This window comes from Ursus americanus, chromosome 23, assembly GCF_024610735.1.
Source record: "Ursus americanus isolate L20-20 chromosome 23, mUrsAme1.1.p, whole genome shotgun sequence".
NCBI lineage: Eukaryota > Metazoa > Chordata > Mammalia > Carnivora > Ursidae > Ursus > Ursus americanus.
This window is the reverse complement of record NC_142149.1, coordinates 28,563,790-28,591,358: the sequence shown is the minus strand read 5'-3', so window position 1 is coordinate 28,591,358 and position 27,569 is coordinate 28,563,790. Positions and strand designations below refer to the sequence as shown.

Genomic DNA, 27,569 nt, shown 5'->3' with positions numbered 1-27,569 from the left:
CTTTTCATGCATCTGTTGGCCATCTGTAGGTCTTCTTTGGAAAAATGTCCATTCATGTCTTTTGCCCATTTTTTAATTGTATTATTTGTTTTGGGGGTGTTTTATAAGTTTTTTTATTTATTTTGGACACTAACCCTTTATCAGATATGTCATTTGCAAATATATTCTTCCATTCTCTAGTCATTCTTTTACTTTTCACATCTTTGTACAATATCTCCATGTTTCAGATGACTCTTGTGAACAGTTGATAGTTGAGCTTTGTTTTATTATAAAGCCTGAAAATCTTTGCCTTTAATTGGAACATTTGGACCATTAACATTTAATTTATCACTGATATATTTGGTTTGAAGCTCTCATTTTACTGTAAGCTTTCTGTTTATGCCAACCAATGTATATTCTTATATTCTGTATTTCTTGTCTTCTTTTACATTGATTGAATTTTTTCATTGTTTCATTTTCCCTCTCTTGTAGCTTGGTATTTATATACTTGTACTAATCTTTTTGTGGTATCTTAGTCAGTTTTGGCTACTCTAACAAAATACCATAAACTGGATGGCTTATCAACAATAGAAATTTATTTCTCACAGTTCTGGAGGCTGGAAGACATAGATCATGGTGTCAGCATGGTTGGGTTCTGGTGAGGGACCTCTTCCTAGTTGCAGATGGCCAACTTCTCTCCATATCTTTACATGGTGGAAATAGAGAAAGAAACCAAACTCTCTCATGACCCTTAGAAGCGCATCAGTTGCATTCATGATGGCTCTACTCATCACCTCAATTGATCCTAATTACCTCCTGAGGTCCCTGCCTCCTGATACAATCACACTGGGAAGTAGGGATTCAACACAAGAATTTTGGGTGGACACATTCACCCAAGAGATTGGCTTCCCTAAATATTACAATATGCATCTATAACCTAGCAAAGGCTAGTGTTACTTAATACTTTTTACCTTCTTTCTGTACAGTGCAAGGACCTTGGGATATTTGAACTCTACACTTTAATTCATATACTATTGTTGCTGCATATCAATAAGTTTACAGATACTTTAAATTACCAGACACAATTATTATTGCTTTATACAACCAACATCCACTGAACTCTAATCACATATTTACTCTTTTAATTGATCTGTATTCCTCCCGTCATCTCTCAGTTTCCACCTGGGATAATTTCTTCTCTCCTAAATAACTTCATTTGTTATGGATCTGCTGAATTCTATTTTTTTTAAAGATTTTATTTATTTGACAGAGATAGAGACAGCCAGCGAGGGAGAGAACACAAGCAGGGGGAGTGGGAGAGGAAGAAGCAGGCTCCCAGTGGAAGAGCCTGATGCAGGGCTCGATCCCAGAACTCTGGGATCACGCCCTGAGCCGAAGGCAGACGCTTAACGACTGCGCCACCCAGGTTCCCCTGCTGAATTCTATTTTTGTCTGAAAATATTTTCATTTCACCTTTATTCTCAAAGACTGTTATTGCTGGGTATTCTAAAGTGGCAAGGTGTTTGTAGAAATAATTCTATTGTCTTCTGTCTTTCATTATTTCTGTTGAGGCAGTAATAAGTCTCTCTCTTTTTTTCCTATTTGCTTTTAAAATTTTCTTTTTGTCTTTGGTTATCAGCAGTTTTACTATGATGGGTCTAGGTGTGGGTTTCTTTTATCTTGTTTGGGATTTGTAAGAATTCTTGAATTTATGACTTAATGTCTTTTGTCAGTTTTTAAAAAAATCAACCAATATATCTTCAAATATTTCTTCTTCCCCATTCTTCCTATATTCTCACTCTGAGACTCATTAAACATATGTTAGCCCTCTTCAGTGTATTTCTTCTTTTTTAAGGATTTATTTATTTATTTGAGAGAGAGAGCATGGGGATGAGGAGCAGAAGAGAAGAAGAGAGGAACTCAAGCAGACTCCACGCTGAGCATGAAGCCCAATGTGTGGCTCAGTCTCATGACGCTGAGATCACAACCTGAGCCAAAACCAAGAATCAGATGCTTAACCAACTGCGTCACCCAGGCGCCCCTTCAGTGCACTTCATATGCCCTTAAGTCTCTTATATTTTTATCCTTTTGTTCCTTCTTGCATAGTTCTGGATATTTTCTTCTGTCTATATTGTGTCTAATGCTGTTAAACACACTCATGGAGTTCTTACTTTTGATTACTGTATATATATATATATAGATCTTTTAGTTCTAAAATATATACTATATATATATTTTATATATATATATTTTATATATATATATTTTATATATATATTTTATATATATATTTTATATATATATTTTATATATATATTTTATATATATATTTTATATATATATATTTTATATATACATATTTTATATATACATATTTTATATATATATACATATATAGATCTTTTAGTTCTAAAATTTCTATTTGATTATTTTTTGTAGTTTCCAATTATCTGCCAAAATTCTGAATTCTGTCTCCTATCTCCTTTACAAGCATTGTTATTCTAAAGTCTATGACTAATAATTTTATTATCTAGAACTACCTGGATCTTTTTCTGTTTTCTCTGGTTCTTGTGTGTTTTTGCCATGTCTTCTCATCATACTTTGTTCCTTTCGATTATGTCCTGGCATCGTATGATGAAAATTAGGAGAAAAAGGCTTCTGATAATGTTTTCTTTGTCCAAAGAGGATGTATGTTTGCTTATGGAAAATAGCCAGGGATACTATAAATCTGGGGTCCTGTTAGTCCAATTTCAGGGACTGAAATGATTTGAATCTTGACTTCAATTTCTTTAAGGGTTAATCTTCCATTTTACCCTTACTCATAGGATGTTGAGCTTTTAGCATTTCAAAAGTTTATCAGTGCTTCTTTGGTGACTCTAGGTCTAATTATGGTTCCTCTAATTCTAATTAATCTGTTAAAATTTCTGTTCAGTAACTTGGACTCTCACCAATCCCTTCTGGAATCAGCAGATACTCTCAGAGTAAAGAGGTCCAATTGTTGAACTTACTTCTATTGGTTTCAACCTTTTTTCAAATATCAGTTCATAATTTCTCATTGCTTTTTAAAAATTATTATTTTATTATTTTATTTTTTAGCTCTCCAGTGACTTTGAGCTGATTAAAATAAAATGTCCAGATTTTCTAGTTGTCCTCAGCGAGAGTGTTGGGTGGACTACTTATTCTACCATTTCAGAAGCTATTTTATTATCTTAATACAAAATTGCCTCCTTCTCTGTGCTGCCTAAGGGAACCAAGAAGAATTAGGTCCTAAGCCTGTGTCCTGAGTTTTACGGTGAATATAACATTCTCCAGGGACTGGGCAAGATAGTGGCAAAGATTATGACACCCTTCCAAAGGGAAGTAAAATTTAAGTAGGAAAAATTCAAAACCACTGCACTAATTTCTCACTTTATCGTAGACATCTCTGTTTTTCCAGTAATAGAATACAATTCAACGTCAGGCTTTATTAAACATTTTTTTCTACATGTAACTACAACTATATTTTAAGATGGGTGGTTATTGACAGCGTGAAGGCTTTTTCAAATCTATTGAGCACCTGGATAGATTTGGATACTCAAGAAGGGGAGAAAAGCGGAATAGCGCTACAAAATAAGAGAAGAATTCGGAGTTTCATGTGGCAACATTGACAGAGGAGGTGAGGAGAAATAAGGCGAAAGGTTAGAAAGAGATGACAGCACGATAGAGGTTAAGCTTGACAGTGTGACACCGCACCCCTGCCTCCACCATCTACACCAACCCCCAATCTTCAGTAAGATTGAATAAACTCAACTTTCATAGCAGAAAACAAAACATGGATTATTTTGTGTCAGTTGGCATGAGGTAGGATGAAGGTCTGGAACAGAAAGAAACCCAGAAGAGAGGGCTGGACTTCCATAGGCTGTCTGGTGCAGCTTATGTATCCATCATGACCTCTGGGTTACAAGAAGAACGGTCTCTCCTGTCTGAAGTCTCTTTGTTAGAAACTCCCCTCAGTGTAAATGTGGGCCAACTCTGTGTTTCCCTGTGATGATAGAGGCTTTTTTCTCATATCACATTATCATTCCCACCCCAGTCATAGTAAGGTGTTATGGCTTAAAATGACAGAAAGCACAGTGACCTAGGCGACCTGTGGTCTGTCTCAAATGGTTGTAGGATTGGTTGCCTTTACCTTCGGAGTCTCTGTTTCTTCATCTCTAAAGTGGAGTTGTATTAGATCATGGCCTGCGATCATCCTCTGAGGAATCCTTTGTTAAAATGAAATCTTAAATGGAAGCATGCATACATAAAGCAAACAAAACGAACTCTAGTTGAAGTGGAGGAGTAGCCAGGGGTGGAAATCTCACCTGAACATCTCTTCCTCACTTTACTACCCCTAAAGAGGCTTAGTAGAGTATTGTTTGATAACCAGTAGGCTTGATGCTTGCTTCAGCTCTAACTACCTCCTTACACAGAAAAGAATGAATGCTTTCTTTCAGTCAACTAAAAGCAATAGTAATTAAAGGAAGGATTCTTACTTTTTGAGGTGGGAGATGGAGAGTGGAAAGGAAGTCTACATTTTCGGAGGCCTTATTAAGTGTCAGACACAAAGCTAAGAACTTTCCTGGGGCACCTGGGTGGCTCAGGCAGTTAAGCATTTATCTTTGGCTCTGGTCATGATCCCAGGGTCCTGGGATGGAACCCTGCATCGGGCTCCCTGCTCAATGGGGAGTCTCCTTCTCCCTCTCCCTCTGCCCCTGCCCCTCCCCCCAGCTCATGCTCTCTCTTTATTTTCTCCTCTCTCAAATAAATAAATCTTAAACACACACACACACACACACACACACACACACACACACACACACACACAGAACTTTCCTTAACTTTCCTAAGGGCTATGTGGAATTGGTTTTATGCCTAACGGAAGGAGCGCCTGAACCTCAGAAATGAGTATGTGGCTCAAGGTAACATTGTTAACATGTGGCAAGGCTGCACTCCAAGCTAAGCTCTTTCTGATCCCACCATCAGACATGGAGGAGGTGGGTAGAAAGCAGGCATCTTAGTAAGTGAAACACGGGTATGGGTCCAGGAAAGTGCCATGGGACATTCTGGATGGAGATATATATATATATATATATCTCCACACACATATCTTTTTGTTTTCAGATTTAAACTTGTTTTTTTTTCTTTTTTATTTAGTGTGATAAGGGAGACTCTGATAAGATGCTTCAGCTGAGGGGGCGCCTGGGTGGCACAGCAGTTAAGCGTCTGCCTTCCGCTCAGGGCGTGATCCCGGCGTTCTGGGATCGAGCCCCACGTCAGTCTCCTCCGCTGTGAGCCTGCTTCTTCCTCTCCCACTCCCCCTGCTTGTGTTCCCTCTCTCGCTGGCTGTCTCTATCTCTGTCAAGTAAATAAATAAATAAATCTTTAAAAAAAAAAGATGCTTCAGCTGAGGAGAGGATGTGCCTTTTAATTCATGGTCTAAGCTTTTCCCTGCTTGGTTACCTACACTCACAGACCTGCCAAGAGGGCTGGCAAGACACTGTTAACGAGGCACCCCCTTTTTTTAGTGCTCTAGGGATCAATATGTGGCACTGTCCTGTTTCTGAATTACTAACATTCATTCCCATCTTTTCCCAACAGTTTTAGGGAAGACAGTCCCATTGGTTAGAACCCTTGGCATGAATTAAATGCACAAGATGTTGAACAATTTTTGGAGGGAAGAAAAAAATTACATGTGGCTTCTGATTTCATTATCGTTATGCTAATGACTGCCTTTGGTTTTGAGGCAATGTGATACAGTGGCTAGACAGACACAGAATGCCAAGTTCACAGCAATAACAATAGCAACAATATTGCTAACAACGCACCACTTAGTAAGTGCTATGGATAATTTTATGTGTCAGCTTGACCGGACCACAGAGTGCTATTTGCTTAAACATTATTTCTGGGTGTGTCTGTGGGGGCATTTCTGGATGAGATTAACGTTTGAATTGGTAGGCTGAGTAAAACAGCCTGACCTCCGCAACGTTGGTGGGTCCCATTCAATCTTTTGGAGACCTGCATAGAATAAATGGCTGTGTAAGAAAGAATTCTTTCCCTTTACCTGTTTTCCAGCCAGGACATTGGCTTTGTCTTGCACTCAGACTGAACCTGGCTCTCCTGGTTCTTAGATGTTTGAACTCAGACTGGAACGACATGTCCGGCTCTCCTGAGTTTCCAGCTTGCAGATAGATGGACTTCTCAGCCTCCATAATTGCTTGAGCCAATTCCTTACAATTAATAATATATATGCAAACATGTGATATGCATGTATCTCGTATTGATTTGTTTCTCTGGAGAACCCCAATGCAGTGAGTGATGACTGCATAGCAGGCACTGCACTAACATGCCACACATAACATCATACTCAATACGATCCCCCACATTCTTATACATGTGGTCTGGTTATTTCCGGGCTGCAGATGAGGCTCAGAGCAGTTCAGTAACTTCAACGAGGTCATACAGCCTAAGAAGAGGGGGGTCAGTGAATTTATCTGAATGTATGTGTTAAGTGGGGATAATGATGCCCACCGCCAAAGACCGTCAGGGGGATTCAATGAGGGGATAGGAGGGAATTATTTGGAACATGGTAGAATGCATGGCAGGGACTCCGAAACAGCAGCTTTTGCTATTTCCTTTTTATTGTGTTACACAATTCAGAGGATTTGCAGCTCGTGAAATAGATGTAATTCCTCCGATGTAATATATCAGTAACATCTGAACTTGACCATTTGTTCATCTCCATTAAGCTCCAATGATATTTCATGTTATCCTGGGGAAAGATGTGATTACTGTGACATTTAAAATTCTGCACAGCCCAGGGAGAGGGAGGAGGCACACTTCTGGAAACAAGGGAAAATCCTGGGTAGACTTGTCGTTAGACAACCCCAGGCTGCCGTACTTTAGGAAGCTGAGCAGCTGCAAAGGTCACCAGGAGGTGCTTTGTTTCCCAAAAGGTGTTTGGTATTTACTTTCACTCAAGCATGTTCCTTCTGCTCTGATAACCACTGTCATCTTCCATTACAATAAAAGATGTCAGAGGGATTTTTACAGGCATATGGCATTAATTTAGATTTCCCTCTGCGGCCATAAGAGGGTTTGCAAAAATGAAAACAAAACAAAACAAAGCCCTGTTCAGCCATTCATCAATTCATATTTATCGGACAGGGATCTTGTGCCACACCAGCCAGGAGGACAGGATCTCCACTTCAAAATCCGTGGAATGCACACGCTCTTTTCAGGGTGCTGGCTCTGGTGGAGCTTCATTCTGAATTTCCTCTCCGGTCTTTGGGAAACAGGTCAGAGGACTGCGCAGATTTCCTTGGAAAATGTAACCATAGCAGCCACATTTTCTTTTCATCCTAACATTGCTTGAGACTTTGACGGTGCTTTCTAGCTGCCAGAGCCTGCTCATGTCCATCCACAGCTTGCCACAATCCAGTGAGGTAGGCTGGGCAGGTTCAACTATTTCTTTGTCATTAGGGGTGAGGGAACTGAAGCTCAGAGATCTGGAGACAGCTGGCCAGGGGCTCAGCCAGAGAAGGGGCCAGTCTGTGAAAACTCCTCCATTCTTATTCCTTGCCCATCTGTCCTTCACACCTTGGAGAGCCTTAAAACAATCTGATGATGCTGTTACCTTGCTTATAATCTTTCCATTCCTCACCCTTATTTTTAGGATCATGTCCAAACTTCTTAACATGCTTATAAGGTCTTTTGCGATCTGGCCATGCTCACTTCTTTAGACTTATTTCAGGCCATTCCCATTGCCCCTACCCTGGAGGTTGCCTCCCCACCCCCTGCAAACTATGCTCTGGCTATATCAAACCCCACTATATCACATTCTCTTTTCATCTCCCTGCCATTACTTAGGAAGCTCCCTTACCTTCCCACTCACCCACATACCTGGCTAATACAAATTATCTAAATCTCCTTTTAGACCTAACTTCCTCCAAGAAGCCCTCCCTGATCTCTCTTACCCGTGTTAGAGCCTTTGCTATGTGTATCCGTCACACCCTCTTCCTCCCCTCTCCAAGGTCTACTCGTCTGCCTCTTCTGCTGGGCTGTAAGCTCTGCGAGAGTGAGGGCTGTGCACACCCCATTGATGGGCAGTACCTGTGCCCCTAGGAGGCAGGCAGGCAAGAATTCTCCATCAAGGAATGAATGGTTTGTTTACTCATTCTGATGATATTTTTCAGATAGCAGATATCCTCTTGTACGCAAATCAGGAATCCCTGGATTACCCCTCATGCTGCTTATCCTCCATCTGCTCCCTAGGCCCCAGGAAGCAGAGGAGCCCAGTGGAATGCCTCCTGGGGCTCTCCTGCTGGGTGTTTTGGGCTGGTTTCCTTCCAGCAATTGGAAGCAGCCACAGCAGAAGGGAGGATGGGAAGAGAGCAGGATCAGGACAGATCCTCATCCTTTCTGCCCCTTCTTGCTGTGATACCATGTTCTGATAGGAGCTGCATCTCTGCACAAGTATAGCTCCAACAGGGAGCCTTCTCCACAGTCCAGTTCTCAGTGGTCTCTGGCAACATGTTGTCTTCCCTTATCCCTCAGCCCTAAAGATGGAAATGGCTTCAAGCTGCTGTTGGTTTCTGGGTGCTGCACCATCACTTGCTTGTTTCCTGAACGCTCCTCACCAAATATCTATGAGTAGTGCCTTCAAGTGGCCCCTCTGTGGTGGCTTCTACGTCCTCTCAGGTTTCTGACTGAGAAAGAATTCTACTTGGTACAGGTAAGATTATGATTTTCAAATTCTCTGGGATGGTTTCTGGCAACTTTAGATTTTGGAGGTAATTCTCAAGACAGTTCCAAATTGCTGTCTTATTTATACAGACATAGACAGGAATTTCCAGAAGGCTTGCAATAAAATTTCCTGTCTCTACCAAACTTTCGGCATTTCCTTTATGAGTATCAGTAGGTGTCTTTAGATCTCAGAAGTCGTATTGTTTCAAGCAAATTTGGTGTATGTGTATCTATACAACTCAGGGATATGGGAAATCTCTCCCCTCTGTTAGGAATGGCTCTGCAGTGTTCCCAAAATTCATTGTCACTTCTTGTCATTTGACTCGGGTAATGGTTCTCTTGGGAAGGCGACATCAAAGTTACACAATGTTGGTTAGACTGTAGGGAGACTGGTATGAAAGAAGTTGTAGATGTCATGGTTTAAGCATCAGTGTTTTCCTTTATGATCTTATATGATCTCATAACAATTTTTTTTAATAGAGCAGAAGTTGTATTCTCTAAGAGGAATGTACAAATGGACTGAATTGTGATTTGGGGATATCCGAGATCTACTGTAAGTAGGAGAAGTCAGAACCATTTTCAGATCTGACATACCCTGGCTTAGAATCCAAAACTGAATCACTCTGTAGTCTAGGTCAACCTTAACAGAACCCGAAGTGCAGGAAAACTGAACGTGTACAACTGTTGTCTAGGTGAAATGCAGAAAAGCTGGACTTAGGCAAGACAATATTTGAAAATCACATATCTGACAAAGGACTTGCCTCCAGAATATATAAAGAACTCTAAAAATGCAGTCGCAAGAGAATAAACAACCCAATTTTTAAAATGGGCAAAAGACTTCAACAGACATTTCACCAAAGAAGAGATATACAGATGGAAGATAAGCACAGGAAATATGGTCCAACATTATTTGCCATGAGGGGCATGCGGATTTAAACCATGACAAGATACTACTACATATCCAGGAGAAGGGCTAAATAAAATAATCATGACAACACCAAGTGCTAATAAGAACATGGAGCAACTGGAACTCTCACACAGCACATGCGAATGTAAAATGGTACAGCTACCCTAGAAAATAGCTTGGAAGTTTCTTGAAAAGATGGGTAGACAGGAAAATGTCCCTCCCTCCCCACAAAGGTGCCCATGATCTAATTCCCAGATCCTATGACAGCACTACTTTCAAAGGCAAAAGGGACTTTGCAGATGTGATTAAGGGCAGGGACTTTGAAATGGTGATGTTATCCTGGAAGACTAACATCCAGATAGGGTAGACCCAATCTGATCACATAAGTCCTTGAGAGCACAGAATTTCTTGCTGGGTCAGAGAGAGGTGCGATGTAAATGGGACACAACTGGCTGTTGCTGGCTTTGAAGGTGGAGAAAGGGGGCCTCAAGCCAAGGAAGGAAATAGGGCTCTCAGTCCTACAACCACAAGGAACTGAGTTATGACAATAAGTGAATGAGCAAGGAAAGGGGTTCTCTTTGTTTATTTTCTTTTTTTAAAGTTTTATCTATTTTAGAGAGAGCGAGTGAGCAGGGGGAGGGGCAGAGGGAGAGAATCTTCAAGAAGACTCCCTGCTCAGCACAGAGTCTGATGTGGGGCTTGATCCCATGACCCTGAGATCATGACTTGAGCTGAAACAAAGAGTTAGACTCTTAACCAACTGAGCCACCCAGATGCCTCAAGGGGTTCTTTTCTAGAGTTTTCAAAAAGGAATGCAGCCCTGCTAACAACTTGAATTTAGTCCGCTAAGACCCATGTTGGGCTTCTGATCAATAGAATTGTGAGATAATAATACATTGGTACTGTTCAAGCCAGTAAGTTTGTGATGATTTGTTATGGCAGCAATAGAAAAGCAATACATCACATGGTCAAGTGATGCTGCTTCCAGGTATCTCTAGAGAAGTGGACACTTATGTTTACACAAAAACCGAGACATAAATTTTATATCATGGGTTTTTCTTTTTAACCATAATTGCAAAACAAACACCAATACATGAATGTTTACAGCAGCTCTATTTGAAATAACCCAAACTTGGAAACAACCCAAAAATGTCTTTCAGTGGGTGAATAAAGAAACCGTGGTATATCCATACAGTGGAATGTTCCTCGATAATGAAAATGACCAAACTACTGATGTACGTATGCAACAGCCTGGATGACTCTTGAAGGTATTATGCTGAGTGAAAGAAGTCAGTCTCAGAAGGTTACACACTCTCTGACTCTTTTATATATTCTTGAAAAGACAAAACTATGGTTATGGAGAATGGTGCCGTGATTGCCAGAAAAACTTTCGTACCTTCATCATGGTGGTGCTCAGATGTATCTACACGTGTGTTAGAAATTCACAGAATTGCACACCCCTCAAGAAAGTCAATTCTCTGCATGATTATTTTAAAATAAAGAAACCCAAACCATAACAACCTAACAACAAAACAGAAGGAAAAACTGAAACAAAACTCATTGGCTGACACAGCTCTCTGCTCTCTGGTATAGGAATTTCCAGTCCTAGGGAATGTACCATGAACATAGCTTTCTTTATGCCCTGGGTGCCCCTCAAGGTTGAAGAATGGAAGGAGTCCCAGCAGGGGTTCTGGAGACTTACCCACGATTTTCCTCCCTCCACAAAAGGAGGGGTTGGCTTACACCAGCTCTACAGTCCTTCAGAGCAGAAGACTCATCTCAACCTCCTGACACAGGAACAGTTTGGCCTACCACCCTGGCTTGCCCAGGACTGAGGAAGGGTTCCCAGTTTGTGGGACTTCCCAGTTTTAAAGCTGGGAAAGTCCCAGGGTAAATTGGGACAAGTTGGTAACCCTCACATGACTTGGGAAAGTCACATCACTTATCTGAGCCTCTGTTTTTCCATATGCAAAATAGAAAGAATGGTTATCCTATGTCACTGGGTTATCCTGAGATGCCCACTTGAAATTGTAACTTTTATATAAATGTGAGTTTGGGGACATTAACAACAATAACAACAACAACAACAACAACAACAACAACGAGAAAACCATGGGATTTAGGGGCAGTCTTAAAATGTGTGGAAAGGGAAGGTGTCATCAAAGGAGATCATGCATTTGGAGGATGTGTATGTGTGTCTGACTGCAAGCATTGTTGAGATTGCAGCTTCAAGTTGTGACTATAAAAACATATGCACCCAAGAATGTAACTTTGGTTTTTGGCAGCCGCTCCCTGCAAAGTTTTAGTTACCTGGATCCCATGACAGGCTAGGGGAATGATTCTCAACCTTGTTACACTCTGGAATCACCAGGAGATCTTTAAGACAGAGGTGCCTGGATCCTACTCCTAGAGATCCAGATTTAATGGATCTGGGGTTTGGCTAGGCTTCATAATTTAAAAAATCTCGGTGAGTGATTCTAATGTGCAACTGTGGACCTCTTGATATATGAGGGCTGGGCATCACCCCCACGGGGCCCTTGGAGGTTTGTTCATCTGTACTCACAGTCTAATGAGCTCACTCCACAAGGGAAGAGTCAGGTGTGCCTCCAAGAGAGCTGACTTCTGATCTCCACAGGACAAGAACTCACATCTACAAAGAATGACCAACAGTGATACCAGTCACTCAAGGTAGTTAATACTGTGATTATTACTGTTTTTCTAATTTAAAGGGGTCAATTCTGGATTTGGGGGTGTATTCATTTACTAGGACTGTTGGAACAAAGTACCACAAACTGACTGGCTTAAACAACAGAAACTTACTGTCTCATAGTGCTGGTGGCTAGAGGCAAGAGACTGAAGTGTTGGCAGGGCCACTCCTGAAGGCGCCAGGGAGGGATCTGTCCCAGGCCTTTCTCCTAGCCTCAGGTAGATCCTTGGCTTGTGGTCATATAACTCCAATTTCCACATGGTGTTCTCCCTGTGTATATGTGTCTATCTCCAAATTTCCTCTTTTAATAAGGGTACTAGTGATATTGGATTAAACGCCCACTCTCATGACCTCATTTTAACTTGATTACCTTTATAAAGAGCCTATCTCCAAATAAGGTCACATTCTCGGAATACTGGGAGTTTGGACTTCAACATGGGAATTTTGGGAGGACACGATTCAACTCCTAACATGAGAGTGAGTCACAATTTCCATGTAGGTGATGCCATTCAGATGGGTTACAAAACACCACGGTGGGATGTGGTCAAAAGGGACTGGCGTCCAGTCAGTTCTCTGGTGGGGAGGCAATTCCTGGTTAGCAAAGGAAATCCACGTAAGAAGGCCTATTCACAGATGATTTCTTATTGATAAATCCATATCTTGGTTGAACGTTATAAGAGATGAGATTTAAAAAAAAAAAATCTTTGGGCAGGATAAGAATTTTTAAAAGAAGTTATTAAGTTCCTTCTTGATAGGAGTATCCCAGCAAAGCCCTAAATAGCTCTTGGTTAGGAATGCTCTAAAAGGATCCTTTCCTTTGAAAGATGGTTGGACTGGAAGGACTTGTCAGTTCATATTGACTCTAAGGTTTTGTGCTTCCTACAAAGACATTCAGAAGCTCACCTGATGTTTTTGGGCAACATCCTGCACCAGGCACTATGTCCAAAGGAAGAATCCTACAGATCTGGCTCTAGGTACAAAGAGTTGATATGAAAAACCCAATGAGGCTCTGCTAGACTCCATTGCCATTTTCACCGCACAAATGTTTTCAATGGAGAGAAAATAGGCCCAGGATCTCTGACAATGGCAACGCAGAGATGGCAAATTTGGGAGCCCTGCAGGATGACTCACTCAATGATACTGCGGGGCAATATTTAAACTGACATCTAGGATAGCATTGATGGCCTTGGTCTGCTCTGCCATCCACCTTGACCCTCCCCAGAGGATGAAAACGAAACACCACATCTGTGACAACTCTAGCTTTCTAGTAAGACAAAAATCCTGAATGAGCACCCAGTGCAGTGAACCTGACCACATAAATGGTGTAGACACAGATACTAAATACATCTGCTTTTTGTTGTTGTTTCCACAATAATCAATATAATTATGAGGATACAGGTCAGATGTCATTCATACCATAGACCAAGCATTCATTTCTTCAGCCCCTATAACATTACAAATTTTCACTAGGTTGTATACAGAGTTTTAAAGCAAAATTCTCCTAGAAAATATAAGGGAAAATAAATATAATCGGATAAGATATACTTTTTTTCCATACATACATGTATAAAATTACTACATTTATTTTTTTCTTATAAAAGACATGCTTACTGTAGAGAATTTCTGACATGCAGAAAAATACAATGAATAAATAAATATCACTAATAATGTCATCTAATATTTTCCTCAGGTTCTTCTATGGCACTTATATATAAAATACTTGAAAATACTGTTGTTATCATACCGCATGCAGAATTCTGTTTTGTTTTATTTTCATTTAATGTTATATTGGGATACTTCCCCTGGGTCATCAAACATTATTAAGCATTTTCCATCATGTTAGATACCATATTTTGTTTAGACATTCTCCTAGTTTGAGGCATACAGGTATTTACTACTATTTTAAATAATGCTTCAGGAAATCTTTCAATAGAAGATTTTTTTTTGGTCTAAAATTGTGATCATGTGTAAGGATAAATTCACAGTAGTAGAACTACAGGGTCAAAAATATGAATACTTTTCAGGTTCTCAACAGATACTCCAAGAATGCTTTCCAGGAAGTTTATAGTGATTTATATGCCCTGAGAATACTTGAGAATATTAATGTCATGTATCCTCACTAACATAGAGTATTATTGTGTATTAAAAATACTTTTTAAAAAAATCGTACCTTAAGTTCTCAAGTAAGAAATCATAATTCTAGGGAAGCCTTGTCATAGGTTAGGAAATTTATTTCCAATTTCTTTGAAATTGGCAGAAAAGTAAGCACTGGAAAAGACTATTGAGGGAGTGTGGATTGTCTGCAGCCTTAAAGATTCCCTTCACAGAGTAAATAATCCAGAATTATCTACCCTGGATCATCTAGACATTTGACTTCCATCAATTCGGGGATACAAATAACTTGATCTCCTTCAAATATTTTGTGTTAGCATTTTTAAGAATAGCTTTTGAAATCATTCTGATTGAATTAAATAATTTTTCTGAAAGGCCATTTTGGTTTAATTTGTTAAAGCATTTCATCTTTAACTCAATTTTAAGGTTGGGATCATCCAGGACCAAAGACATTTGATCCTTACCTTAATACTGTATTTCGTTGATTCTAAGACACCCATTTTTCATTTAAATGTCTTTGAAACTGGAACGTACAACAGACATTGTCAGTGCTCTCGGACCCCTCTACCATGCTCGTGAACATTAGCCCTGTGGGCTTTCACTCCTGACACCCAGCACCTGCATCTCTTTTTCTACAGGAAAGTACTTTTTCTACAAAGAACTAGAAGTGCCTGGAAATGTACATCTCCCTCCTAGACCTCCCGTGCTTACCCAATGACTGATGGTGCAGGGGTATAAATACTGCATACTCCCTGGCCTCTGACTTGTGCAGCAGAGATAGGACTTACACTGTTTCCAGAGCTCCGCTGTGGGCTGAGCCTACGTGCCCTCCAAACCCCCTTGGTGGGTTTTGTTTGATATCACACCCTTGCGTGGGCTTCCCTCTCTTCTTTTGTGTTCACACTATTTCTCTATCTCCCTACTGTTTTCCCCCACTAATTCACAGAAATCCTCATCTCAGGGGAACCGAACATGTGTCTTACGATCAACGATGTCTTGTACTTGCAGTTGGCCAGGCAACCATAACGACACAGTCGTCTCTGCTTTTGCATGCATGAGGTTGGTTGTTTCTCCTATGGCATGGATGAACCATTACACCTTTACTTTTCAGTGAATAAAGCATTTAAGGACTATTTGAGGAAGGGATGTGCATCTTGATTGCTGTCTAAAAATCTTCTATTAAATCCTTTTGAATAGAATTTTTTAAAAAGTGCCAGCATCAAAATGGCAGAATAGATGTCAAAGACCAGGTAGAAAAATCCTAGAGACAGGAGTGGACCATTCCTTCAAGAAATGCTTCATTCTGAGGGCAGAGAGGATGTTATTGTGAAAATGTGTGGATACAAAAAAGAGATTCCGAAGAGTTCCATTCTGAATATCCAGAAGTTTTAGGAATATCACAATTTATTTGTGTTTCACTTTCCTTTCTATATATACATGATAAAGATCTATGTTCAAACAGCTCTTAGACTTACTTAAAGGGGACATAAGACAAAAATTCAAAGTACTATGTCATATTCTAAATGTCTCTTTTTTTTCATTTTTAGTGATACATAAAATAATGGCAAGTCTTATAATGGATAGAGACTTAAGTTTGGTGAAATACTAGACAAGGATGTGCTACTCAAAGAAACAGGAATATAATCATTGAGCAATCTTGACAACATTGAGAAAACAGATTATTTCACAGACTTCCCATCCTCTGTGATTCATAGCAGGAGATCCATTGGTGAGTGAGGACCACCAGTTTAGTCATATTCTTGAAATTTTGCAGACGTTAGACTCTTAAACATTTCATTTTCCTCCAAAGTGTGTATATGTGTGTAGATGTGGTCCATACATGCATGGAAAGTGTGTACGCACACACACACATACACACCCTATTTCTTTCAGATTTTCCTTAAATGGAACTTTTCCTTATATGGAACTTTTACCATTGAGAGAAGTAATCCATGCTTTTAATTTGGTGCCGGCCTTTTATTTATTTTTGTGTGGGGATCACAGAACTGTGGATAACTCAGGTGATCCCCACACAAAAATAAAACAGCTGGCATTAGATTAAATGCATTGATTACTTCCCTGAATGGTAAAAGTGCTCAGCATATAGAAACAGGATCTGCCCACCAACATCGTTTCATATTCCATTTCAGAGAATACTTGACCCGGACCGTCTATATGCCAAGGTAAACCTATTATCTACCCAATTTGTTTTGTCTTCCTGTTTTCCCTTCTGGTGTTTTGCTGATGAAAGATGGATTTCTCCATTGTGAAATGGCAACGGTCGAGCAATTCTGGTGGGCTTAGTTATAGATGGGATAATTTCCGCACTCTCAGAGTATGGTGGCAACACATAGCTCCCTTGAGCCAGATCAATTCTTCATCAACATGATTAATTAACCTGTAAGAGCAGAAGTTCGAACTGTTGCCTTGAAATGCACTAACCTTGTATTTTGCTTTTAGGCTTTTTCTACCCTTCCATGCCAAAATCGTTCTGTTGTGTTTTTTTCAAAACCTGGGGCAAATCGACAGTGTTTGCGTATGTGCTTTACAATCCTTCTGCTGCAATCATACTGTGGGTTTTATGGCCAAATACAGGCAGCATACACTTTCTTCTTCAGCAAAATCCATTATGTTGTTCTAACATTAGTAGAACTAGCTAGTGTAGACAGGTTTAAACTCCCACCACATTTTCTTTTCATTCACTTTGTCTTTCTCTGCTAGAAGCAGGAAACAGCTAAAAGAGTTTTTGAGAACAATAAATTGCCTTAAAAAAAAGATTTATTTATTTTAGAGAGAGAGAATCTCCAGCAGACTCACCACTGAGCACGGAGCCCGATGCAGGGCTTGATCCCACGATCCTAGGATCATGACCTGAGCCAAAATCAAGAGTCAGCCACTTAACATACTGAGCCACCCAGGTGCCCCAACAATAAATTACTTTTTAAATGTATTCTGTAATCATTTATTGATTACTGTACCATGTCTTATGTGAGGGATAAAAAAATAACATAGGGACTTTGACTTACAGGGCTCTAAGTCTAATAGGAGAGATACATGCCTCTGTTTGCTGCCCAATTAATTGCAAATGTAGTGTAACAGAGGCTTTATTAAAAGGTTTGCAGCTAGAGGGGGATGGGGTGGGATTTTAGAGTGTGACTCCTCCTAGTTAACATTTTCACCTTCCAGAGTTCTAGATAAAAACACCCAGTGTACCGAAGAGACAAAATAAGAAACAACAGCCTATTTGAGCCAATGTTCTGTCTTCCCATTTCCCTCCCAATAATATCTGATTGGCCCCGCCAGCTGCTGATGTTGAGTGGGATAGCCACAGCGAGAGAGACTAGTTGGCTTTAACCAGAGTTCTGATTTTCATTACCATATGGAGAGAAGAAGCATAAGGGAGTGGGTAGGACCAGATTTCAAGCCCTTAAGACTCAGTAACCCAGCACGCTGGGTAAAAATAAATTAGTAAATAAATGTAGTAACCCAGTGTGTGTCTGGACAGATAGCTCAGCAACTTGTCTTGGGGTGGAAGTTCTAGGTGCACCCCTCCCAAGTGGGAAGAGGGGCCAGACACACATGGAAAAATGCAGAGGTGGCATCTATAGAGAACCAGTGCTGGGCATGGGGAAGGCAGCATGTACCAAGATCTTCAAGGAAGAGGTGAATGTAAAGTGCGTCTTGAAGGATAGGAAGGAATCTGATGAGCAAATGAGGCCAGAGAGAAAGTGGAAAGGGTCCGATAATGCCAGGTGCTAGGGAACTACTGAAGAGTAGCAAGGGGGCGATAGAATCAAATATGGGCTTGGGAAAGATAATTCTGACAGAAATGTGGTGGCATATTGACGGGGGACAGGTATGCCAGAGAGACAGGAAGGCATAGTGCCTACATTGCTGTTATCCAGGTAATAAATAGGAAAGATCTAAAAAACAGATAGGCAGCGTTTGCATGGAACACAGGAAAGGCAATGCACTTAAGAAATGTTCTAGAAACAGCACCTGTCTTATTCTTTGTTCCAAACTCACCAAGCATAGAAATCACTACCTGAGAGGGCAGAGGCAGAGGAAGGCCAAGAGTGTTACTCTGAAGAAGCTTTCTCCATGAGGAAGAACACATCAGGAGTAGGGAATTAATGACCTTGAACAACACTCATCTCAGCCAACTTGCAGTCCCCTCTGTTCTTTGGAGTCATTGCTAGACTCCAGGTTTATCTAGTGCCAAGACACTCTGGGTTTGGAAGGCTCGATGTCACTGTCTGAACTGAGTTTCATTGAGAGGTCATGTGGATTTAATGGAAAAAATCCTCACTCAGGTCCTGTGGGGTTTCCTGATACTCCTGTGAACCTTTTGGGTTCACAGAAACCAATCTGATCTTCCACACTGGACCACATCGGGCTGGAGGAAGCTCATTAAAGTTGTCCGAGGTCCCATCTGCCTAGACACACGATGCAGTCATTTCTACCCTAGGGACAGTGAGGAATGGGTCTCCTCTGCTCTCAAAACTAACAAATTGGGGTTTTGCTGCTCCCAGAAAGTGGCCCAGGAAGTGAGGCCCAGGCCCCTTTCTCTGAGCCCCACCAACATTTTTGTTCTTTCTTTTCCTCCCACAGCCACGGGGATTACTTCCTAGATAGAGAGCAGGAAAGCCTTGCTCTTCCTCCTCATATACACCCACAAACCTTTGATCTAAATCACGACTCCTTTCCAGTTCCCTAAGGAACCAGACTTTTGGAACTCAAAAGAGCATGTGCTGATCTCACACCTCTTTCTTGAGGCAAGAACGTTAAATGGCCTAGAAGTTCAAATACGTGATAAAGAAGAGGGAGAAAGAAAATAAATGGGAAAAGCTTTCAGTTTAACTTCCTTTGTACAAACTTACAATCACATGGGGGCTAGGATCACGTCTGTCTTGCGTTGCGTCTCTTGTACTTAGCGAAGTGTTTGGCATCCAGTAGCACTTGTTAAGTGTTTAAGTGAATAAATGAATATAAACACATGGGAGTTAAACTGGGGACGAAGCCTTGGTTATGGATAGTACATTACACATTCGACTTGGCAAGTATGTGTCCGACACCTACTATGTGACAGGCAATGTGGGAGATGCTCCTTGAAGGTGCTAGATCCTTCCTAAAGTAGGAAAAAGACAAACAAACCCCTGCCTTCATGGATCTTACTCCCATTGTTAATAAGGAAGACAATAAACAAACAGATCATTACAAACTAGTAAGTAATGGAGAAAGAATGAACAGGGAAGTAACAGAGAATAATTTAGTGATGTGGGAATGGGGAGCAGGGGGAGATGTGCCGTGACAGCTATTAATCTGATTGCACTTTCCCTCAAACTATCCCTACTCCTGAAAGTAAAAATCAAACTTAAAAAAAAAATTAACGAAAGTAGGATTAGTTAAACATAAAGTCATATGAAGAAAGTGCATACAGGAGTTCATGTGACATTTAGATAATCATCATGCAGGCACAGTAATACCACATGTGGATAGTCGTGGTTAAAACTTCTCGGGTATGTTATTTCTCAAGTTAAGTTTCCATGGGCATATTCTGTTCAAAGTTCGTCTCCTCAACAGCTATGTGCAATAGAGTATGTAAGTTGTTTTAATGGTAGTTCCGTTCTTTCTGTTCTGTAGATGGTAAAATTCAAGTTTGTTGGCCCCTGAAAAAGTTGCATTTCACTTTAGCAGAGAAAATAAAAATGTCCATCCCCCTCCAAAAAAGGATAATATTTTCTAATTTTGCAAACACTTTATGGAGGTATCATTTGATTCTGTATTTTTACAGCTGCTTAGCATTTATTATTGGAGAGCCCCTTCTCACAGTATGTTTCTCTTTCATTTCTAGTCAAGGGGTGTTAATATTATTTTGGAGTTATTTGAATTTGAGAGAGTGATAAAGGGCCTCTCTTAGGGGTTCTTACTAAACAAATCCCTGACTTCTTACTCCTTTAAGGGAAAGTAAAAGGTTTTTGAGGAAAAAGGAAAGAAAGGAAAAAGGTTTTAGATTATGAGTTTCTTGGTTTGGGAATCAGAACTATTTGGTGTGGTAACTTCAAGACCTTGCATCTTGTCTGGCATTTGGCAGGTGCTCAGGAAATGGTCGAGGAGTTGAACTGGTTTGAGAAGAGTCAGGGGATTACCCTCCTCCATATACAGATGGGGAAACCAAGGCGCAAAGAACTTGTAGATGTGTTTGCATTGTGTTTTGCATTTTCACCCAAGTTAGCTCATTAAGAGTGGGTTTTCACCGCCATTATACATAAAGTAGGAAATGTCAATAAAAAGAGGAGAGTAATGATGTGTTCACCAGACAATGAATTAGTCATTGCCAGACTCCCCTATATATAGCAAGGCATTCTCTGCTGCTAAGGGACAACTAAAACCTAATGATGAAAAAAATTCAGGTCCTTAGACAATGATAAAAAGAAGATTACTCTTCTAAGGACAAAAACAATCAGAAAAGTTATTGGCAATCTTTGCACTAAAAAAAGTCCTATAATATATGGAAAACAAACTCTCATACACCATTGGTGATGGTGTAAATTGGTCCTATTTTAATGGAGGAGAATTTTTGAAGCTCTACCAAAAAATAAAATGAACAAACCTTTGACAGAACCATTTGCTTTTATGAATATATTCTCACTACAGACCTATTGGCACAAGAGTGCATGCATATATGAAGAAAAGGATTTAATGAATGTAAGAATGTTCACTATGACGTTGTTTGTAACAGAAGACAACCTGTAACAGCTTAAGGACTCATCAACAAACTGAAGGCTGCAGAAACTATGAGTTATCTGGGTAGTGTTATTTTACACAGACATTTTAAATAGAACAATCTACACACTGACATGAAAAAGCGGCCACAATAAATTATGTCAAAAGCAAGCCGCTTACCAGTATGATTACCTTTGAATAAAAATGCTCATCAAAGTATTTGTGAAGACTACCTCTGGAAAGTGAGATGAGTTTTTTTTTTTCACTTTATACAATTCCATACTACTTGATTTTTCAATGGAAATAGGTTATTTTTAACATCCAGAAGTTAGAGTAGCTGTGCCAACTCTGGCCACCTGAGAAGCTTTTTACTTTTTAACCAAGAATAAGAGGACCCAGGAAATGGTTATTTTGTCCTACTTTGCTACAGTGCCTCCCACTGTGCTTGGCACACTGTTGATGCTCAGTACGTACCCTGAGAATAAAGGAGTAAGGATGACCAACCCTGGTCACTTTTCCATGAGGTGAGGTGGAAGGACGTAAGAACACTGAGATTTTCTAACCCTAGAATCAGAGCCAGTGGGGAAACAGAGAAGTTTATCACACCCATAGGGTTGATTTATATTAAAGAAAGACTGGCCAGATAAGTATTAACTCACCAAAAAATAATCTGGGGTTCAACATGCACTGGCTAAGGATTCTTAATGAGTCTCTACCATGTTTCTTTGAGTGTCTCTTGGGGGCATTTATCTGTTGGTTTGGAGGTCATAGAAGCATAAAGAGGAAGAAATCTCAGACATGCCAGTTCAGACCCTGAACCTCCTCAGTACCATTCCCGTAAGGTGTTCAGATTGAACACTTCCTGGGACAGTGCTTTTGCTTCCTCCGGGGGAATTCTTTCCTGGTGAGCCCTAACTCCCAGAAAGTTCCTGATTGCACGGAACCGGAATCTGCCCTTTGAAGAACTGACCCACAGACCTAGCTCTGCCGGCAGCGTCAAACACAATGGATCTAAGCAGCTCTGCAGAGTGGTTTAAGAGAACGGGCTGTGCCACACCTGCCTTGAACCCTACCTTCCACATGGAGGTGCCCTGTGACCCTTAGGCAAAGATTAGCAGCTCCCTCTGATCCCAAATTTCTTCTTTACAAAATGGGGATCATTATAGTTTCTACCTCATGGGGTTGTTTTAAGAAGATAATGAAGTAATCTATGCAAACTGCCCATCTCAATGTATGGCACAAAATGCTCAACAAAGAAAATTCTTTGTTACAATTTTCATAGCTCTTTTCCATGAGGTATTCCATGAGGAAGCAAGGAAGAAAGTGGCACAAAACAGCAGTTTTGTGCCTGTGACAGTGTCTGTCAGTAAAATGCATGCCTGAGGACCTTGATTTCAAGTGACTCTGGCGTCGCTTCTGTGTTTTCTTCACTTAGAAACAAATTAGAAAAACACTCCCAGTAGGGGGAGGGAAATTTCATACCATTAATTTCACCAACAACAAAAAGCCCGTACTCTCACAATTATAGACACTAACTTTGGGTGTTTGAGAATCTCACTCACCTCTGGGGGACACAAGGAAAGAGCTCCCTCAGGGACTTCTCTCAAAACTTGTCTCCCTGGAGCTTGCTAATATTCACGTAGCTGTCAGGAGAAACACGAGTTTTCTTCAGCCATTCTGAAACTTTTCTCGGGGCTAATGACTGCCTATCAGCCTGGATTTGACTTTATGCTATTACTCAAGATGTAAATTATAAATCCGATATATATTCAGGATTGAATGGGTGAGCACAATATGGACCTATATTTACAATATACATCTATATAACGTGCTATATGAAACTTAGTAGAGTAGGAGACTTTAGGATCTAGGTCCCATCTTGACTGGGCACTAACCCACTCTGTGACCTCTTAGGATCTCAGTTGACTATCTATAAAATGGTTACAATTGGGGATTCTTACACTGTATCCTAAGGAGCTCTAGGTTTGCAGAGCTGTGCTGGGGGGGGGGGCTGCTTTAATTTTTTTTTTTAAGATTTTATTTATTTATTCGACAGAGATAGAGACAGCCAGCGAGAGAGGGAACACAAGCAGGGGGAGTGGGAGAGGAAGAAGCAGGCTCATAGCGGAGGAGCCTCATGTGGGGCTCGATCCCATAACGCCGGGATCACGCCCTGAGCTGAAGGCAGACGCTTAACCGCTATGCCACCCAGGCGCCCCAGGGGGGCTGCTTTAATTGGGCCTCAGGCTTCTCTTGTTTCAAGCAGAGCAACAATATTAAAAACAAAACAAAACAAAACCTGTTACATATATTGGGATTCTGCCTAAGAATTCATTTGAAAAATGAGTCTTTTTCTCCAAAAGATGTTCGAAAATCACGGAATCACATGATCCTCAAGGTTGGGGTTCCTTTCTCCTACTTGTTTTTCAGAGGTGGGGAGGGAGTGAAGAGGACAAGGAGGAGGAGGAGGGAGGGAGTGGTGAGAAGAGACCACGGTGACAAACAGTAACTTCTCGGTCTTCCCAGGCATGGTCTGGGAACAGGGTGTTCTGATTAATTAAGGATTCTTACTCACTTTCTTACTAAGTATATTACCTAACAATATCATAATATTGGATATGAATAAATCCCTTTTAATCATTCAGTTGGTACCCAACTAACGCCCAGGACATTTAAAATAACTTCCTCCCCACTCCACGCCAATCCCCAACCCCAGGTTTAAATCATTAAACTTAGAGAAAATCTTGAGCCCTCCATGTCAACGGCTCTTTCCTTCCAGGAACTGTCTAGTGGCACCCTTACAATAAAATAGCTTAAGATGAAAAGTGTAACCAGCTTGGAGGGTGATATCAGCAATCATGAGGCCAGTCTTGAACTCCCAGCAGGAGAGTTCACGGATGAGTCCTGATAGCAGAGGAGATTCGAGATGCTCCTCTTCTCATCAGCAACCCACAACTGTTCCCTCTGGCAAGGGCAGCCTAAGCAGAGTGGCCCCCTGATGGAAGCCAGTCCCTTTACTGTAGGAAAATGTGAGCTGCTCAAAGAAGCCTGTTGGAAGGGCATCATGGGGCCGAGCCGTGACTTGGTGAATGTTGGGGGGGAGCGGGGAGGGGTTTATAGGAAAACAGTGAGTTTATGTGGGGGCCCTGTCTGACTGCAGAGGAGCCTCTGAATCTCTGTGGCCGCTGGAGCGCTCAACTGTGGAGCTCAGCTGTGTCAACAGAACCGTGGTGGCCTGCGTGTTGGGCTATGACCTCCCTCCTCAGGGACAGCGGGGTGCAGTGGAAAGGGGGCTGGATGCGGAATCAGAAGACAGGTGTGACTCTCAGCCCTGGGACAAGGTGCTTCTTTTCCCTTAACCACTATTTCCCCAACTGAAAAACAAGAATAAAAATACCCACAGGATCTGCCTCACAGGCATGTTGTGTGGTTTAAATAAAACAGGGTCTGAGAAGCATTTGGTAAATGAAAGCACCCCATACACATGTAAACTATATTCCATAGCCTATGAGATAGTTGTCCACATGTGATCCTTAAGAAACCCCCAAAAGCTTGCTCAGATCACTTTCCTAAGATACTAATATAAAAGGTTAGTGACTTACCAAATAAATGAAGTGCTTCACTGTGTTCACATAATTTTCCTGTAAGTCTTAATTATAAAAACCGTGGTATTTGATACTCTATAAAGAAATATATATAAAATTACAAATCTAATTGTATATGAAAAAATATACATATTATAAAATCTAATTATATGTGATTTCAAAAAATGCAACTAGACGATTCTTAAAGACCTAGTGTAGTGGCAATTGATCTCATAAATGTATACACTTATAGCACAAGGTTTTACCATACCATACGCTCTCACTCATACGTGGAATTTAAGAAACAAACCAAACGAACAAAGGAAAAGAGAGACAAAACAAAAAAAACAGACTCTTGAATACAGAGAACAAGAGGGTGGTTGCCAGAGGGGAGGTGGGTAGGGAGATGGACGAAATAGATAAGGGGGATTAAAAGTACCCTCATCGTGATGAGCAGTGAACAGTGTATAGAATTGTTGAGTCACTATATTGTACACCTGAAACTAATATGACACCATATGTTAATTACACTTCAATAAAAGAAAAAAATTCTCATCATAAGCAAAGAAAAAAATTTTTTACAAAAGTAGCCTAAATCCAGAGTCTCTATTTCAGAACCTCAGTAAGTAGTGTGTGTTTTGCTCCTATTTTAGACCATTGTGTGTTGGGGGTCATCCATGTAGAATGAGATGTTAGAAGACCATGGAGTTCAGCTTCTTACGGGAGACCGTCAACTCTTCTGATCGGTAAGTTCTCTGGAACAATCCTGTTCGTTCTCCTCTGAGCAGGACAGGTTCAGTGCACTCATCACAGGATGGATCCAGGATGTCGTCTGCGTTACGTGACTTGAGAAGAACAAGGAATGCAATTATAATCTGGAAGACTGTATGTCCTTCTACCCATCCATGCAAGTCCTGGTCCCAGGGACACTGCTTCCTATGGCAGGCCCTTGAGACAGGAAGCAACTGGAACTCCATCCAATAGTTTTAAAAAGTCTTGGATAGGTTTTAAGGTTCAACCAAGCCATTTCTTTCTTTCTTCTTCGGTAAAAAGGAAGGTAGGAGAATGCGTCATCTTCAACTCCTTGCTTTTCCTTACCTGACATTCTAGTCAGTAAGTCCTGGGACTGTCTTACTGAAACATCTGTGGGGTATTTTACTCCCTCTCTTCCGGTGCCATAGCCTGAGTCACTGAAATTGCTTGTCTCTCTGCCTGTTCTGGTTCTCTGTTAATTCAGTCTCTACTCCAGCCAAGGGCTGTTTCTAAATGACAAATCATACACCGTTGCTCACCTGCTAAAAATTCAGTGCCAACCCATGCCTCCTGGATCAAATACATAGTCCATAGTATGAAATACCTTTTTTTTATTATTTTTTTTTACCTGCCTCAACAATACTTTCTTCTCTGCTACAGTCTTCCTCCCTCCCGTTTTGTTTACCTAGTTAACTCCTACTAATTTCAAAGAATCAATTTCCCTCATACTTCCTCCAATCTGTGCTCCTGATCCTATCTCTTATTACGCTCTATCATAAGGGCCTGTTTATCTTCAGTAAAGAAGTAAGAAGTTACTGCATAAGAAGCTGCTTGAGGACAGGAACTGTGTTTCTTATCTGAATTTATGGTGCTTAACATGCGCTCAGAACGAATGATGAGGCATTTTGGGGAGGAAGAAGCAGAGGTAAGGGAGGATGTACAACAGGTACAGGGCACGTTCAGAGAGCGCTGAAATCTTACCACCTGTGCCCCAGCAGGTGGATGGTGTTTCTCAGACCTAGAATCCAATGCTCAGCCTTTAGCTGAATAAATCTCCCAGATCCACCACTCTCTGCCCAGCTCTTGAGTGTTGGACAGGCAGCTGATTTGTTTCTTCTTCCTGGATGCTCTTTCTTGCACTGGCTTACCCCACTGCCCTCGTCCATCTAGATCAGTCTTCCCCACCCCTATCCTATGCAAACTCAACCATGGAAAGTAGTATCATGTCTTAGATAGAGTCTGTCCGAGGGCTGGCCCTTAGGAGGATCAAGTAAGATGGGGGGGGGTGTCTAAAAGTTTCTCCTACATCACAGAATAACATTTCCAAAGTGTGTTTTTAGTAACTTTTATGAAAGAAGATAATTCACTGGTTGAGTAAGTTTGAGATACACTAGGTTAAACAGAGCTAAACAGGTTTCTTTACTGCAGGATTTCCCTAAGCCTTAACTATATTAACATGTGCTATGGCTTTCCAGCAGTATGCAGTATTATTCAAACTAACATGCCCCTGTTAGCACACATGGGACGAGTATTCCACAGGGCGCAATTTGGGAACTATCACAAAAATGCACTTACTTTATTGGCTGTTGATGACAATATCTGAAATTGTTGGACTTAGTACAAATGGGCAGTTACACTGTCAGTGGTGATTTGGTTTGTTTTTGACCCTGTATCCCAAATTCTATGCATATCCCCCAATACAAATTGCTCAAATCCTCCGTTTAAATATTAAAATTCATCTTTCTATGGAAGATCACTGTTAGTTTCATGATGGGGTAAACAAATTTAAGTTGTTTTAAGAATCAAGGTGAATCTTCGTCATTTCAAAAGCGCAGAGTGTGGCTAAGCGGTACAAAGAATCATTATTCTCTTGACAGTAATCCACATTACTATTATCTCTTTAAAATGGTTTATGGTTTAATGGAATTTCTTATTATGGAGGCTAAACTTACTAAAGCATTGGATTCTGCACAGGTTAACTTCATTTCAAGGTCTTGGGGGCGGGGGGTAGGGAAAGCTGGAAGTCTGCCTAAATTGA

At 40.8% G+C, this 27,569-nt stretch overlaps 1 protein-coding gene across 5 annotated transcripts in view; it reads right to left on the bottom strand.

The window, feature by feature from the left end:
* Positions 1-27,569, bottom strand: part of STXBP4 (syntaxin binding protein 4) — a 219,997-nt gene that overhangs the window by 36,460 nt on the left and 155,968 nt on the right. For 3 of the 5 annotated variants that reach the window (XM_045773041.2, XM_045773040.2, XM_045773047.2), the window contains one exon: positions 15,838-25,623. In XM_045773041.2, coding sequence (XP_045628997.1) covers positions 25,509-25,623 — 115 coding nt within the window. In that variant the 3' untranslated portion in view covers positions 15,838-25,508. Of the gene's footprint in view, positions 1-9,522; positions 12,300-15,837; positions 25,624-27,569 lie in introns of those variants that run through there. The other 2 variants (XR_015721309.1, XM_045773046.2) reach the window with 2 other exon arrangements.